The sequence below is a fragment of the Cebus imitator genome, unplaced genomic scaffold (assembly GCF_001604975.1).
Source record: "Cebus imitator isolate Cc_AM_T3 unplaced genomic scaffold, Cebus_imitator-1.0 Scaffold65, whole genome shotgun sequence".
Classification (NCBI taxonomy): domain Eukaryota; kingdom Metazoa; phylum Chordata; class Mammalia; order Primates; family Cebidae; genus Cebus; species Cebus imitator.
Window position 1 is genome coordinate 4,911,715 of NW_016107380.1, and position 14,005 is coordinate 4,925,719.

At 39.6% G+C, this 14,005-nt stretch overlaps 1 protein-coding gene across 2 annotated transcripts in view; it reads right to left on the reverse strand.

The window, feature by feature from the left end:
- The window catches only part of CCDC28A (coiled-coil domain containing 28A), a 21,639-nt gene extending 9,884 nt beyond the window's left edge, over positions 1-11,755 (reverse strand). Inside the window, exons 1-4 of one of the 2 annotated variants that reach the window (XM_037739209.1) lie at positions 11,366-11,614; positions 8,982-9,181; positions 4,484-4,647; positions 1,132-2,092 (exon numbers count right to left, since the gene is read on the reverse strand). In XM_037739209.1, coding sequence (XP_037595137.1) covers positions 2,088-2,092; positions 4,484-4,647; positions 8,982-9,181; positions 11,366-11,596 — 600 coding nt within the window. In that variant the 5' untranslated portion in view covers positions 11,597-11,614 and the 3' untranslated portion in view covers positions 1,132-2,087. Of the gene's footprint in view, positions 1-1,131; positions 2,093-4,483; positions 4,648-8,981; positions 9,182-11,365 lie in introns of those variants that run through there. The other variant, XM_017530427.2, reaches the window with a different exon arrangement.
- Positions 11,756-14,005: the final 2,250 nt, after the last annotated feature.

Consider the following 14,005-nt stretch of genomic DNA (forward strand, 5'->3'; position numbering starts at 1 on the left):
AAAAAAAAAAAAAAAAAAAAAAAAAAAAAAAAAAAAAAAAAAAAAAAGAAAAAAAAGAAAAGAAAAGAAAGAAAAGAAAAATCAAAATCATCCCTTAAGTAGAGAAAATATATTTTCTTCAACAGTAATATGTAAAAGCAAAACAGCACCATTTAATCATGTCCAGTTTGACATGATTGAACTGAGTGACCCCACATTTTATAATAATTTGAGTGAAATTAAGAATTCTAGGCTGGGCTGGGCACAGTGGCTCATGCCTGTAATCCCAGCACTTTGAGAGGCTGAGGTGGGCGGATCACTTGAGGTCAGGAGCTGGAGACCACCAGCCTGGCCAACATAGTGAAACCCCATCTCTACTAAAAATACAAAAAATCAACTGGGCATGGTGGTGGGTGCCTGTAATCCCAGCTTCTTGGGAGGCTGAGGCAGGAGAATCGCTTGAACCCAGAAGGTGGAGGTTGCAGCGAGCCAAGATTGTGCCATTGTACTCCAGCCTGGTGACAGAGTGAGAACTCTGTCTCAAAAAAAAACAAAAAAAAAAAAAAAAAAAGGGAAGAGTTTTAGGCCCAGTGAGGTGGCTCATGCCTATAATCCCAGCATGATGGGAGGCCAAGGCTATGGATTGCTTGAACCCATGTGTTCGACACCAGCCTGGACAACATGGTAAAACCTCATCTCTACAAAAATACAAAAAATTAGCCAACTAGCCAGGCGTGGTGGCACATGCCTGTAATCCCAGCCACTTGGGAGGCTGAGGTGGGAGGAGCACATAAGCCTGCGGAAGTTGAGGCTGCAGTGAACCATGATCACACCACTGCACTCTAGCCTGAGTAAGAGAGTGAAACCCTGTCTCAAACAAAAAAAGAAAAGAGTTCTGGCTGGGCACAGTGGCCCATGCCTCTAATCGTAACACTTTGGGAGGCCAAAGTGTAAGAACTGCTTGAGTCCAGGAGTTCAAGATCAGCCTGGGCAACATGGTGAAACCTCATCTCTGCAAAAAAAAATACAAAAATTAGCCAGTGTGGTGGTGTGTGCCTGTAGTCCCAGATACTTGGGAGGCTGAGGTAGGAGGATGGCTGGAGCCCAAGGAGGCCAAGGCTGCAGTGAGCTGTGATCATACCACTGCACTTCAGCTTGGGTGACAGAAAGAGACCCTGTCTAAAAAAAAAAAAAAAGTTCAATAATGACTTCAAATGTGAATCATTTTGCCAACCAACTATGTATTCTTCCTTTAAGAAATCTAAATGAAAAGATTTATGAAGCATGAAAAGTGTTATGAAGCATGAGCAACACCATGTAGTATTTTCATTGTTACACAGTTGTCAAGACAACTTAACTGCTAATGGATAGGTCTTACATTACGTACTGACCAAGAGTCCTCCGAAGTGATATTATCTGCCCAGAGCAACTAATTTATACACAAAACGTATGATCTTTTCCTTCAATTTTAAGTACAGACTCTGCAATCCCTTGATAGTATATTTTTTTCCAAAAAAAAAAACCTTTTTCTTTTTCCTAAAGGTACCACAAAGGTAAACTATACCTCAGCTAAAGTTGAAGTACATATCCTGAATATGAATTAATACAAATTATACTAGTTTCCTCTAGCCAGCTTTATAACATTTTTATAAATGGCCTATAGTACATTATGTTAAGGACTACTAATGTTGAAGCTAGTTATAGGTCTCTCAAAATCGTCCTTTCTTCATAGTAAAATGTCATATTTCCTCTATTTTGGTAAGGTTTTTCAACATTAGTAACTTGGAAGGTCAAGTGGAAAAATCAGAAATATCTCCAGGTATGTGTTTGTGTGTATGTTTGTGTGTATGTATGCAAATGTACAGTAAAAATATAAAGAGGTAGAAATCATAGGGGAAAAGATGGGAATCAGAGGACGGATCTAGGTGACCTACCATGAGAACAACAGAAGCTTCAGAGGCGAAAACAGAAGAGATGGAAGAGAAATAATAAACGATAGAAAATATGTTACGTGACATGAAAGATGAGTCAGCAGATATGAAGGGCTCACTGATTCCCAGGCAGATTGATGAGAAAAGGCACAGTCCTAAGCATATCCTGGAAAATGCCTAACCTTTAAAGATAAAAGACAAACATCTTTTAATCATCAAGACAGAAAAATATAAATTACCTGGTAAGAAAGAATCTCACTGGCAATGGAATTCTCATCTGCAATACTTCTATTATAAAGAGTAATCAGTAGGATAACAGACAAAGACAAGAAAGACAAAGACTTCAATCCCAAAACACAAAGGCAACATAGAGTAGGGGAGGAAAGGTGCTGGGAAAAAGCAAAGGCATGGAAGTGGTCCCAAGATTCCATCTCAAGGGTAGGAGGGAAGAGGGGAAGAGAGGGGAAGTGAAAGTATTCTGAAGATACCGCCTCACTGGGGTGGGCTAAAGCAAGGAGGTAGGGGTACAATAAAGTATTTTTGTGAGATAAATAATGTAAAAGTACATTACATCTTTTCAGTATTCTTTTTAAATATTAACATAACCAAGGCTGGAAACCTAGAAACTATGAAAGAAAAGATACAGACATGTTTGACAATGCAAAAAGTAAAAGCTTTTACAAGGTTAAACATAGCATAAAAAATGCACAGACAGAATAAATTCAGTAAACAAAAATAAATACATAATAGAGGTCAGAGGGCTAGTATCTAAAACACAAAGGGCTCTTTATAAGGGACAACAAAAGGATAAATAACCAAGTAGAAAATTGAGGAAAGGTCTTGAAAAGGACCTACCAAACAATCTAGCAAACACACATGGATCTTCAAACTCAACTGTAATAAAAGACATCTCACTTTACACCGAGAGACTGGTAAAAATTAGAAGACAAATAATACCTACAGCTTGGTGGGAATTCGGGGAAAAATGTTCTTTCAGAAATTGTTGATGGAACCTAGAAGTGCAGTATTTTTTTTTTTTTTTTTGCAAAGCAATCTGTATACTTCTATTAAAATTACATATATGCTTTCACCCAGCAATCCCACTCATGAGACTCAATCCCGAAAGGATAAAAGCACAGGCCTAAAGATATATGTAAAATGATGTTCACTACACCATTGTGTTTGATGGCTCAAAATGAGAAACAAAGTAATGCCTTTCAATAGGGACATGGTTGAATAAACTAGAATATATTCACAACTTGGAATATTATGTTGCCATTAAGAACTAGAGCCATCTGAGGTGCATTAGGGAGAGTTCCATCAGATACTCTTTATGCAGGAAAGCAAGATACAGAATATCTTATATAAGATACCATTTGATGCCGGGCGCGGTGGCTCACGCCTGTAATCCCAGCACTTTGGGAGGCCGAGGCGGGTGGATCACGAGGTCAAGAGATCGAGACCATCCTGGTCAACATGGTGAAACCCCGTCTCTACTAAAAATACAAAAAATCAGCTGGGCATGGTGCTGCGTGCCTGTAGTCCCAGCTACTCGGGAGGCTGAGGCAGGAGAATTGCCTGAACCCAGGAGGCGGAGGTTGCGGTGAGCCGAGATCGCGCCATTGCACTCCAGCCTGGGTAACAAGAGCGAAACTCCATCTCAAAAAAAAAAAAAAAAAAAAAAAAAAAAAAAGATACCATTTGTATTAAATAATGAAAATAAAAATATGAAAAGATATATACCTGGATTGTTAACAAATGGTTGGGATGAGGGGAAGTGGAAGTAGCAGAAGGGAGGAGGGAGGGAATAGGGAAGTCAAGTAAGAAAAACATGGGGAAGGAAAAAAATATTAAAAAGAATCAATATGTATGTGGACATTTACTCATTTGTATAAAATTATGCATCTTCTAAAAATTGGAGAAGTTAAAACATTTGTTTAAAAGATTATATACATTCAATATTGAAATTGCTTTTTAAAATATTGGGAAATAATTTTATCATTAGAAAAAGCTTACAAATAAGTTTCAAACTGCACATGAAAAATCTGACTATATATTTTGTGAACTCTGTGTATATCAAAAAATACCTGTTCAGAATTTTTAATGGGACAATCAGTTAACTATCCTTATGTCTTCATGAAGAAAACAAGAAAACTGGATTCTTTTAAGTTCTAACTTTAAATCAGGAATCCTGGGCAAGAAACAAGTTTAAGCATAAGATGGTAAGGGAAAATAATCTTGATACTTTCAAAATGAAGATACTAAGTCTACAATATTTTAACTGACCAAGACTGTCCCTCTTATTGGTTAAATGTGCAAGATACTTACTTCATAATAGCAATCACACTTTGACTTTCAACTAACCCTTCCTCTTAAAAATAACTTTTTCCCAGAAGTTTTAGAAGGCAAATTATATTCTAAGACAAAATCTAGGATGATTGCCTTTTATGCCTGTGGGCTATTTTTTTCTTAAGAAAGAAACTGACACTTTGAAAAGGAGAGTAAAATACACACAGAAAATAGGTTGCAAACATTGTAGAGAAAAATACAGTAGAGAAACATCTATTGCTTACCAAAGGCTTGAAGTTTTCCAGAGTGGAAATCATTCAAAAGACTTAGCAGCCCTCTCTCCATCTCCTGAACATCTGAGACATCTGTGAGGAAGGAGTGCTGAATCGGAGTTGACTGGGTGCCTTTTCCCTCTCCACCCTGAGGTTTGGTCTTCTCTTTCATCACTCTGTAAATACGATGCAATTAACACTAATTCTATCTTTTTAAGCTATTTTAGATTTAATTTTTTAGTGAAGTAAATGAAATTTCCCTTAAAAGCAATGAATCAAATAAAGTCAATACTAAATAAAACTAGAAACTCTAAGCCAGAAAGCAAAAGAAAAAACAGGTTGTACTTGGGAGGCTGAGGCAGGAGAATCATTTGAACGCAGGAGGCAGAGGTTGCAGTGAGCTGAGATCACGCCACTGCACTCCACCTGGGCAACAGAGTGAGACTCCATCTCAAAAAAAGAAAAAACAGGTTGTGAAAAACCTCAAACGAATGTGTAAAATATTACTATGAAGGCATATAAAAAGTTTGATTAATACATTTATATAATATGCTAATTCTTTGGACTGCAGAAAAGAAAACTAAAGTCTTTATTATCCTATGCTTTACATTTCATTTCTCAGTAAAACATATTACATCTTTCCCTTCTAAACGTATTTGTTCCTTGAACTATCAGTAGTTCTACAAGTGGTTATAGGGTCCCTACTCTGTAGCTGACATTATAAACAAATGCCCAGTCTAAGAAGGGAAGATATTTAAATTCATAATCACTATGTAATGGAAGGCTAAAAACTTGTTATCCTTGACTCCTCCAACTTCCTAAGGCTCCAACATGCAGTCATGAAGTCCTATCAATTCTACCCACAAAACATCTAATTTCTCCAGTTTTCTTTCTCCCCTGCCACCATTCCATCTCTTAACCAAACAGCTTCCCAACCAGTCTCCCTATCTCGGTGTGTGATCCCTGATCCTCCTCTCTCCCTTTTTAGAAATGGGCAGCCAAGTCCATTTCTAAAAAGAAAAATCAGATTATATAATTTGCTTAATTAAAAATGCTTCAGTAGGCCGGGCATGGTGGCTCATGCCTGTAATCCCAGCACTCTGGGAGGCCCAGGTGGGGGGATCATCTGAGGTCAGGAGTTCAAGACCAACATGGCCAAGATAGCGAAATCCTGTCTCTACTAAAAACACAAAAATTAGCCAGGTGTGGTGGCGCACACCTGTAGTCCTAGCTACTCAGGAGGTGGAGGCAGGAGAATCCCTTTGAACCCAGGAGGCGGAGGTTGCAGTGAGCTGAGATCACACCACTGTACTCCAACCTGGGTGACAGAGTGAGAAACTGTGTCCAAAAAAAAAAAAAAAAAAAAAAAAAAGAAGCAGCTTCAGTAGCAGCTTTGCATTGCCTGCTGAATATAATCTTATATCCCTAAGAAACCCTATTCTCCCTGTTTATGCTGTAGCCACTGAATCTCTTTAGTTTCCTAGAAATCCATTCTCTTATCTTCTTACATGCTAATCCTCTGCCTACATTAGCATCCTTCCACTTACTGCCATCTTTGCCAGGATGCCTCCCACACATCTTCAAGTCTCAGTTTAAATGTTATTTCCTCAGGAAGGCCTTTTCGGAACCCCTACACTAAATCAGTCCTTATTACACATGTCTGGCATATATCAGGCTCTCAAATATTTGAGTGATGATGTTACACACACTGCGATATAGGAAGAGAGAGAAAGAGCAGTTCGCTCAGCCTGGGGCCAACCAGAGAAGGCTTCCTGCAAGTGATAAGTGAACGAAGGCTTAAAGAACAAGTAGGGGCTAAACAGCCAAAATGGGAGAAGGAGTAATTTATCTTTATAACCCAATGCATACTACAAATCCTGACACGGAAGTATATTCAGTACTCAACTTTAACATAATGCTGAATGAAGACATCTTCCCACAGCTGTCCTCACCATAATAAGGACACACACATACACACACACACACGCCCAGGGAATGCAGGGGAGGGGGCACACAAGAAAGAGACTAATATTCTTTTTTGTTTGTTTTTGAGATGAAGTCTCACTCTGTTGCCCAGGCTGGAGTGCAGTGGCATGATCTCGGCTCACCACAACTCTGCCCTCTGGGTTCAAGTGATTCTCCTGCCTCAGCCTCCAGAGTAGCTGGGATTACAGATGCGCACCATGGCACCTGGCTAATTTTTTTTGTATTTTTAGTAGTGACAGGGTTTCACCATGTTGGCCAGGCTGGTCTTGAACTCTTGACCTCAGGTAATCCACCCACCTCAGCCTCCCAAAGTGCTATGATTACAGGCATGAGCCACCGCCCCCAGCCAAAGCAACTCATACTCCTAACATGAAAGAAGTTTAGAATATGTACATTGTTGACAGTAGGTCAATAATAGTTCTTCCCACAGCAAGGTCTGCATTTTATATATATTACATACATTATGTAATACCTTGTTACTCAAAGTACTGTCCATGACCCATAGAAGCAACCTCACTTGTGAGCTTCTTAGAAAGGCTCATCTGAAGTCCCCTCCCACACTGATGTGGAATCTGTATTCTAAAAAAAATCCCTGAGAGATCCATATTCACATTTAAAATCTGACATAAACTATTACAGAGTGTGAGGTTTCAGCATGACAAACGTATTTTTTCCTCTCAAATTTGGAAGAGTTCTCCAAGTAAAGGTTTCACATCAGTATATCATTTAACAACCCTCTCAGAAAACAAGCACAAAAGATAAAACAAAAATCTGTTTATTCCTGCTTCAATGTTATGTCACACTCTTACTTTATGTTAACACAATTCAACAATAAAAAAGCACATAATGAAATTGTACTATGTGCAAAGCCCCACTGTAAGTGCTGCCAGGCACACAACGATGATGCATATAGTCCCAGTCCTCAGGAAGCCTACATCTAGAAGACAGTGTGGAAATTAAGCCACCAGTAAAAACGACAATGACACAACGAAACTGCTTTTAAAAATATAGAGAAAGGAGTGATTACTTTAAAAATCTCTTGTTTTTCTTTTTCTACCAACTATAAACTTATTCAAAATCTGACTTTAAATTAAACTCCTCCATGAGGAAAACCCCTTTTCATTCTGAAACTTTATTCAAAGGAAACCCTCAAAACTCTTGTTTATCATTTGGTACTCATTGGAATACTTCTTCCAAATGTTCTCTTGTCTTTGGCTATATCCCTTCTGCTTCCATAAAGAGAGATTATCATCAAGGCAGTAATCTCATCTTTTATTAGGTGTAAACACAGCAGCTATAGAATGCAACAGGCATTTCCTTAACTAACTCAGCAGGATGAGTTTGGATGTGAGTAAATTTATTTAATAAGTAGAAAGAAGAGCTGGGTGTGGTGGCTCATGCCTGTAATCCCAGCACTTTGGGAGGCTAAGGCGGGCAGATCATGAGGTCAGGAGATCGAGACCATCCTGGCTGACATGGTGAAACCCCATCTCTACTAAAAATACAAAAACAAAAAATTAGCCAGGTGTGGTAGCCAGCACCTGTAATCCTAGCTACTTGGGAGGCTCAGGCAGCAGAATCACTTGAACCCGGGAGGCACAGGTTGCAGTGAGCTGAGATTGTACCACTGCACACCAGCCTGGGCAATACAGTGGGACTCCATCTTAAAAAAAAAAAAAAAAAAAAAAAGATTGACATTATACGACACTTTTTTCTATAAAGCTATAATCTTTCCTTCCAAATACCTAATACTACAAAATACTTACATATATGTAACAGTAACATATAATATAAACTTGTCACTTCTATTTCCTTTAAATATCCTGGATGCAAATGATGTTCACCAAATATAAATAATGATTATTTCTAGATGTTAGAATTTTTGCATTTTGAATTTCTTTTTTCCTGTGTTTGAATTTTTATAAAAAACAAATTATTTATGCAAAAACAATGATATCATTATTTTTTTAAAATAAAAACTGCAAGCTGGGTGTGGTGGCACACACCTCCTGTCACAGTCCCTCAGAAGGCTGAGGAAGGCGGATCCCTTGAGCCCAGAGGTTCAAGGTTGGCCTGGGCAACACAGTGAGACCCCATATTTAAACTATATACATATGTAAAATTAAAAATAAATTTTAAAAAACTACCAAGGCACAAACACTCAGCTTAGTGAAGAGAGGGAGAGAGAGAGAGAGAGAGAGAAAACAAAAAACCCTGTTGACTGTATTTCACCTTTTCACTTTTCCCATTTCTGACTAGTTCACCAACATGGTCAACAAGTTTTCTTGTTCTGTATATTTTAATATGAGACAAAGTAAGGGCCTTCAAACCAATACTTCATTTTGCATTTTCTAATCTCTATACACAGTAACTTTCATATATTTTTCTTCTAAATCACACATAATAGATGCCTCGACTGTTTCAAAAGTCAAGCCAAGACTAAAAAAATGTTTTAAGAAGTAGCTGAGTCAGGATTTACGTTAGCGACATTTTACCGTGAACAAGTAAAGAGAAGAAAATTCACCTTTTTAACTTTGGCCGCTGTGAAGCTGCCTGTGATGCAGGATTGGAAAACCCTGTGCTTTTACTCACTGGAATGGCATTTTTTTTGGCATTGACAACCTGAGTACAGTGGGCACTAAAAGACTTAGGACTCCTCCTCTTCACTTTCCGCTCTTCCATTGTTTTAAGTTCCTTATTGCACCACGGCCAGCTTCTTAAGACCTAAGTAAGGAAATGCAACAATTATATATGTATACTATACTATACAAACATGGAAGAAATTGAAAGACCCATTTCACAGGTCAAAAGAGGATCAAGAATTCCAGAGGGCACGAGAAGTTAGAAAATGGGTCTCTTAAGTTTAATCTGCTCTACTATGTACCCGTAAGCCCCCAGCAAAATTGTCTCGTAGACAAGTTTTTTGTTAGTTTGTTTTTGCCATTTCTTTATTCCCTCATCCTACAAATATTTACTGATTCTCTTCCACAAGCCAGACCTATTGTGGGTACTGGGGAGATGGCACTGAACAAAACAAAGTCCTTGCCCTCAAGAAGCTTACATTTTACAAGGGGAACAATATATAAACAATAAACAAATGATTCACGTAATATTCCCAGCCTGATTCAAGCTTCAGATGGCCTTTAGGTCTCTCTTCCAAAATGTATGCTCGAGAAGAACCAGCCAGATTCAAACAGATGTAAAATTGTCAGGGGGATTTTGCTAGCATTTTAAAAAGCAACTAGAAGCCTTAGTTCAACCACTAAACAGAAACTCAGTTTCTAGCTAGGGCTAATGCTGATTCTAGTTTGGTAATCAAGTGAAGTTCTAGAAAATCAAACTTGTTCGTTGCCTATTTTGAATACGCCTTCTCTAACCATTTCCAAACAAACATGAATTTTATGATATATATTTGGTTTTGTTATCAAAAAAGTTAATGTGAAGTTACGGAGGGCCCTTCCATGAGGAACATGTGTAAGGCCTCCTGTCTATCTCTATACAGTCCCCTTACTTTATGTATTAATCAGCTCTGTTTTTCTAACATCCATCTATTTTAAAATACCCTTCCATATTTTATTTGTGCATAATGTTAAATTTTTCTTCATTATTTCATGTAGCATAAGATGAAGAATTTATGTGGCTATCTACCTCATCAGACTAAATTGTCTTAAGAAACATTAGGCTGTATTTTGCATGTTGTGTTTAATTTAAGCATGCCATGACCATTCAAAAAGATTCAAACCCATTGCTGTCGCTTACAATAATTATTTGAGAAATTTAATGAAAATAGATTTTTTTTTCTTTTGCCTGGACTCAGCGCCACTGGCACTGGAATTGAAACCAGTGACCTTAAATTGGCTGACGCTAGACAATCACAACTGAAGCTACAATACCTCCAAAGAAGAGCTTTCTGGGAAAGGCTCCAATGCCCCGTCTCTAATCCCAGATACCAATTGTAAATCCACTTAAACCTCGGCTAACAATTTTTCTTTTAAGAAGCATTCTTGGGCCGGGAGCGGTGGCTCACGCCTGTAAATCCAGCACTTTGGGAGACTGAGGCGGGCGGATCATGAGGTCTGGAGATCGAGACCACCCTGGCCAACATGGTGAAACCCCCCGTCTCTACTAAAATACAAAAAATTAGCCAGGCGTGGTGGTGCACGCCTGAAGTCCCAGCTACTCGGAAGACTGAGGCAGGGAATCGCTTGAACCAGGGAGGCGGAGATTGCAGTGAGCCAAGATCACGCCACTGCACTCCAGCCTGGCGACAGAGCGAGACTTCGTCTCAGGAAAAAAAAAAAAAAAAAAAAAAAAAAAAAGCATTTTTGGTAGCAGAACAGTAATTCTGGGGTTGTCTCAACATGAAGCACAAATTAAATAGAACTTTGAAAGATGACTGAATAGAGACGATGGGTTATTAGTTCTCTGAAGAGGCAAGGATCTGTAAAAACTTACGATACGCGTAAACACGCTGGCCTGAAATTTAACCATGCTAATACACACTTGGTGGTACAAGAAAAAAAAATCTAGGAAGTACAGCAATGCAAGTAGACTAATGTAGGCTTAAACCACAATGTTCTGGGGAGCCAGCACTCGCGATTTACTCGTTTTTGTAAAGTCACATCTGTCACAAGAGCACCGAAACCCTTCTTGTATATTAAACAGCAAAGAATGTTTTAAAGAAGGCTTAAGTAAACTGCTCATAGTTACTTATTCACACGCTGGTTTTAAGTGCCACATCTTGCCTCCAAGCAGGACCACTGGGGATCCCTCTTGACATCACTTCATTCCCCTTCCCCAGTCTGCCGAAGCGATGACCCTTCACCGCCCGGTACCCAGCAGTGACCACAGAGGTGGGAAGGGCCTAAAGGGGCAGGTTGCAGAAGTTTCTTTGCTTCCACTACATACCTGAAGAAGGGGATTGGGGCCCCCTTCCGCAACGCGCAAAGACCCGACAGCTTCAGACGCCACCGCCGCAGCCCCAAGTAGGGCCCCGGTCACATCCCGGGACCCGCGCCTCCGCAGCTCCCTTTGTTTACGGAAGTGACATAAGGAGGCGGAGCCTCCATGCCCCAGGCGAGAGCCCCGCCTTTTCCTGCTCCCCCATTGTCGCTTGTGTCTCCGCCCTTGGCATTTCATTGCTTCTCCTGTCCTGCCTTCAGCTGTAACTCCGGCGCGCAAAGAAAGGAAGACTCATGGCTGGGAGTGTCGTTTTAGGCTCTGTGACCCAGAAGCAAGACGCAATAAACGGGTGCAGTGGAGGTAGAAACGGGAAATGCAGTACCCTTCCCGGAAGCGACTCCCCTCGGTGAGTGTCAGATCCTATGAACTACAATTCCCACAATGCTGTTCGAGCAAACCAGAAGGCAGAACCAGAGTGTAGCCTTTCAACTGTTCCTTCATGGTTTTCCATTGGTTGCCTGGACTTCTCGCGGCTAAACTTAGGCTCCAAGGCAGTGGGAAGAGTGTGATTCGGTTCAGCGACCCTGATGCTGAGCCCCTAAATGAGAGTCTGTTATTACTATTAATAGCTGCTCTGGTCGGGCCCTAGACATAACGTTATATCTAAGCCTCTCTACAATTTTATGGGTAGGTGTTATAATCCCCGTTTTAGAAATGGGGAATTTGAGGCTGAGAAAGTCTCTTTGATGCAGGTGTCTCTGTCGCCAAAGACAGTTCTACTTCCACTATACTTACAGCCTCTGGAGAAGGAATTGCAGGCTGAGAGAGCTACATCTTAAAGGAGGGAAGAAATCCACGTTTCATTGCCTGATCTCGGTAGCCTTCCCTGTGTGGGAGTGGGAGGTGGGAAGGTTTTAGATTTACAGGACCTTGGATTGAAGAGACTGAAGGAACATCACATACTCCCCCCGCATTAGCTAATGGGAAACTATATCTTGAGATTGTATCCATGCTAGAAAAGGCAAAGACAACTCCAGTCTCCTGGCTTCTAGGGTAGGGTGTTCTTCCATCACCCGCGAATTTTTTTTTTTTAAATTCTGAAATGTTTTAAAAAGAAAAGCACAGAGTGAACACTTACGCACCCATTATCCAGAACGAACAGATTTATGAATGAAAGAAATAGAGCATTACACATAAGGCAGATGTCCCATATTCTCAGTTCCACTCTACTACCACCCTGAGAGGCAACCAGGATCATGAATTTGATATGTATCTTGCCAATCTAGGTTTCTATACTTAAACTATTACTATGTATTATAAACAATATGTAGAATGGTTTTGGGCATTCGAAGTTTTACATGAATGCTATTATATTTTGTGTATTGATCTGCAATTTGAATTTTTTTTACCCAACTCTGTGTTTTTGAGATCTAGCCACATTGATAAATATAGCTAGACTTAATCAAATAAGTTTGCCACAAATTATTTGGGAATCCTCATAGTCATGGATGTTTAGGTTGTTTCCCATTTTTCCCAATTAAACATACTACTGTACAGTCTTCTCAGTATCTTTTCCCAGTTTCTCCTTTTAATTAATCTCGAATTGTCTTATTTGTATGAACAGAGCTTGCAACTGGTGATTCACATGCTACTTTTTTTCCAATTGGTTGCTAACAGTTAAAATTGAAAGAATAAAAAAATGGATCTGTGGCATCTCATGAATTATTGAGAAGATCTGACCACATTAGATCTACATTGTAGCCTGGCAACCATGGTTCAAGCTGAAAAGCATCTGCCTCCTTTAGATCAGTTCAAGTGCTATAGTTTTTCTTTGCCTTTAGTACCCATCTGAGCCCTGTAGCATTTGTGATTACAACCTGCAACATGATGTAGGGACACAGGAAAGTACCCTTCTAAATGTACATATTTCAGATATTCAGAAATAAGTATTCAGGTTTTGAATACCTATTTTTAAAATACCTATATTAGCTAGACCCTGTGATAGAAGGTTAGGATGCATCTATCAGCAAAAGGTACAAGAACTTTATAGTCAGAGATCTTATATTCCTGATATAAGAGACTGACAATAAAGTAGTATACAAATAAAATAGTTTCATTTAGTGAGATAAGAGTCCTGAAGTAACAGCTTAAGGTCAAAAGGAGTTTGTACTGAGGAAGTATCAGGGAAGGCCTTCCCAAAAGTGCAGCTTTGACATAGAGATAAGAATGAAGTGTATGAGCCAGCAATGGAATGATCGGAAGGAAAAGCGTCCTTGAGTGCCAGGCACAGTGGCTTATGCCTGTAATCCAGCACTTTGGGAGGCTGAGGCAGACAAATAGCCTGAACCCAGGAGTTGAGACCAGACTGGGCAACATGGCAAAACCTTGTCTTTACAAAAAGTAGAAAAATTAGCTGGGCATAGTGATGCAGACCTATAGTCTTAGCTACTTGGGAGGCTGAGGTGGGAGGACTGCCTGAACCCAGGAGGTCAGGGCTGCAGTGAGCTATGATCATGTCACTGTGCTCCAGCCTGAGTTACAAAATGAGACCCTGTCTCAAGAAGAAAAGAAAAGAAAAAAAAGAGAAAAGCATCCTTGAATAAAACATATGGTACAAATGCAAGCTGTTAGGCAAAATGAACTTTA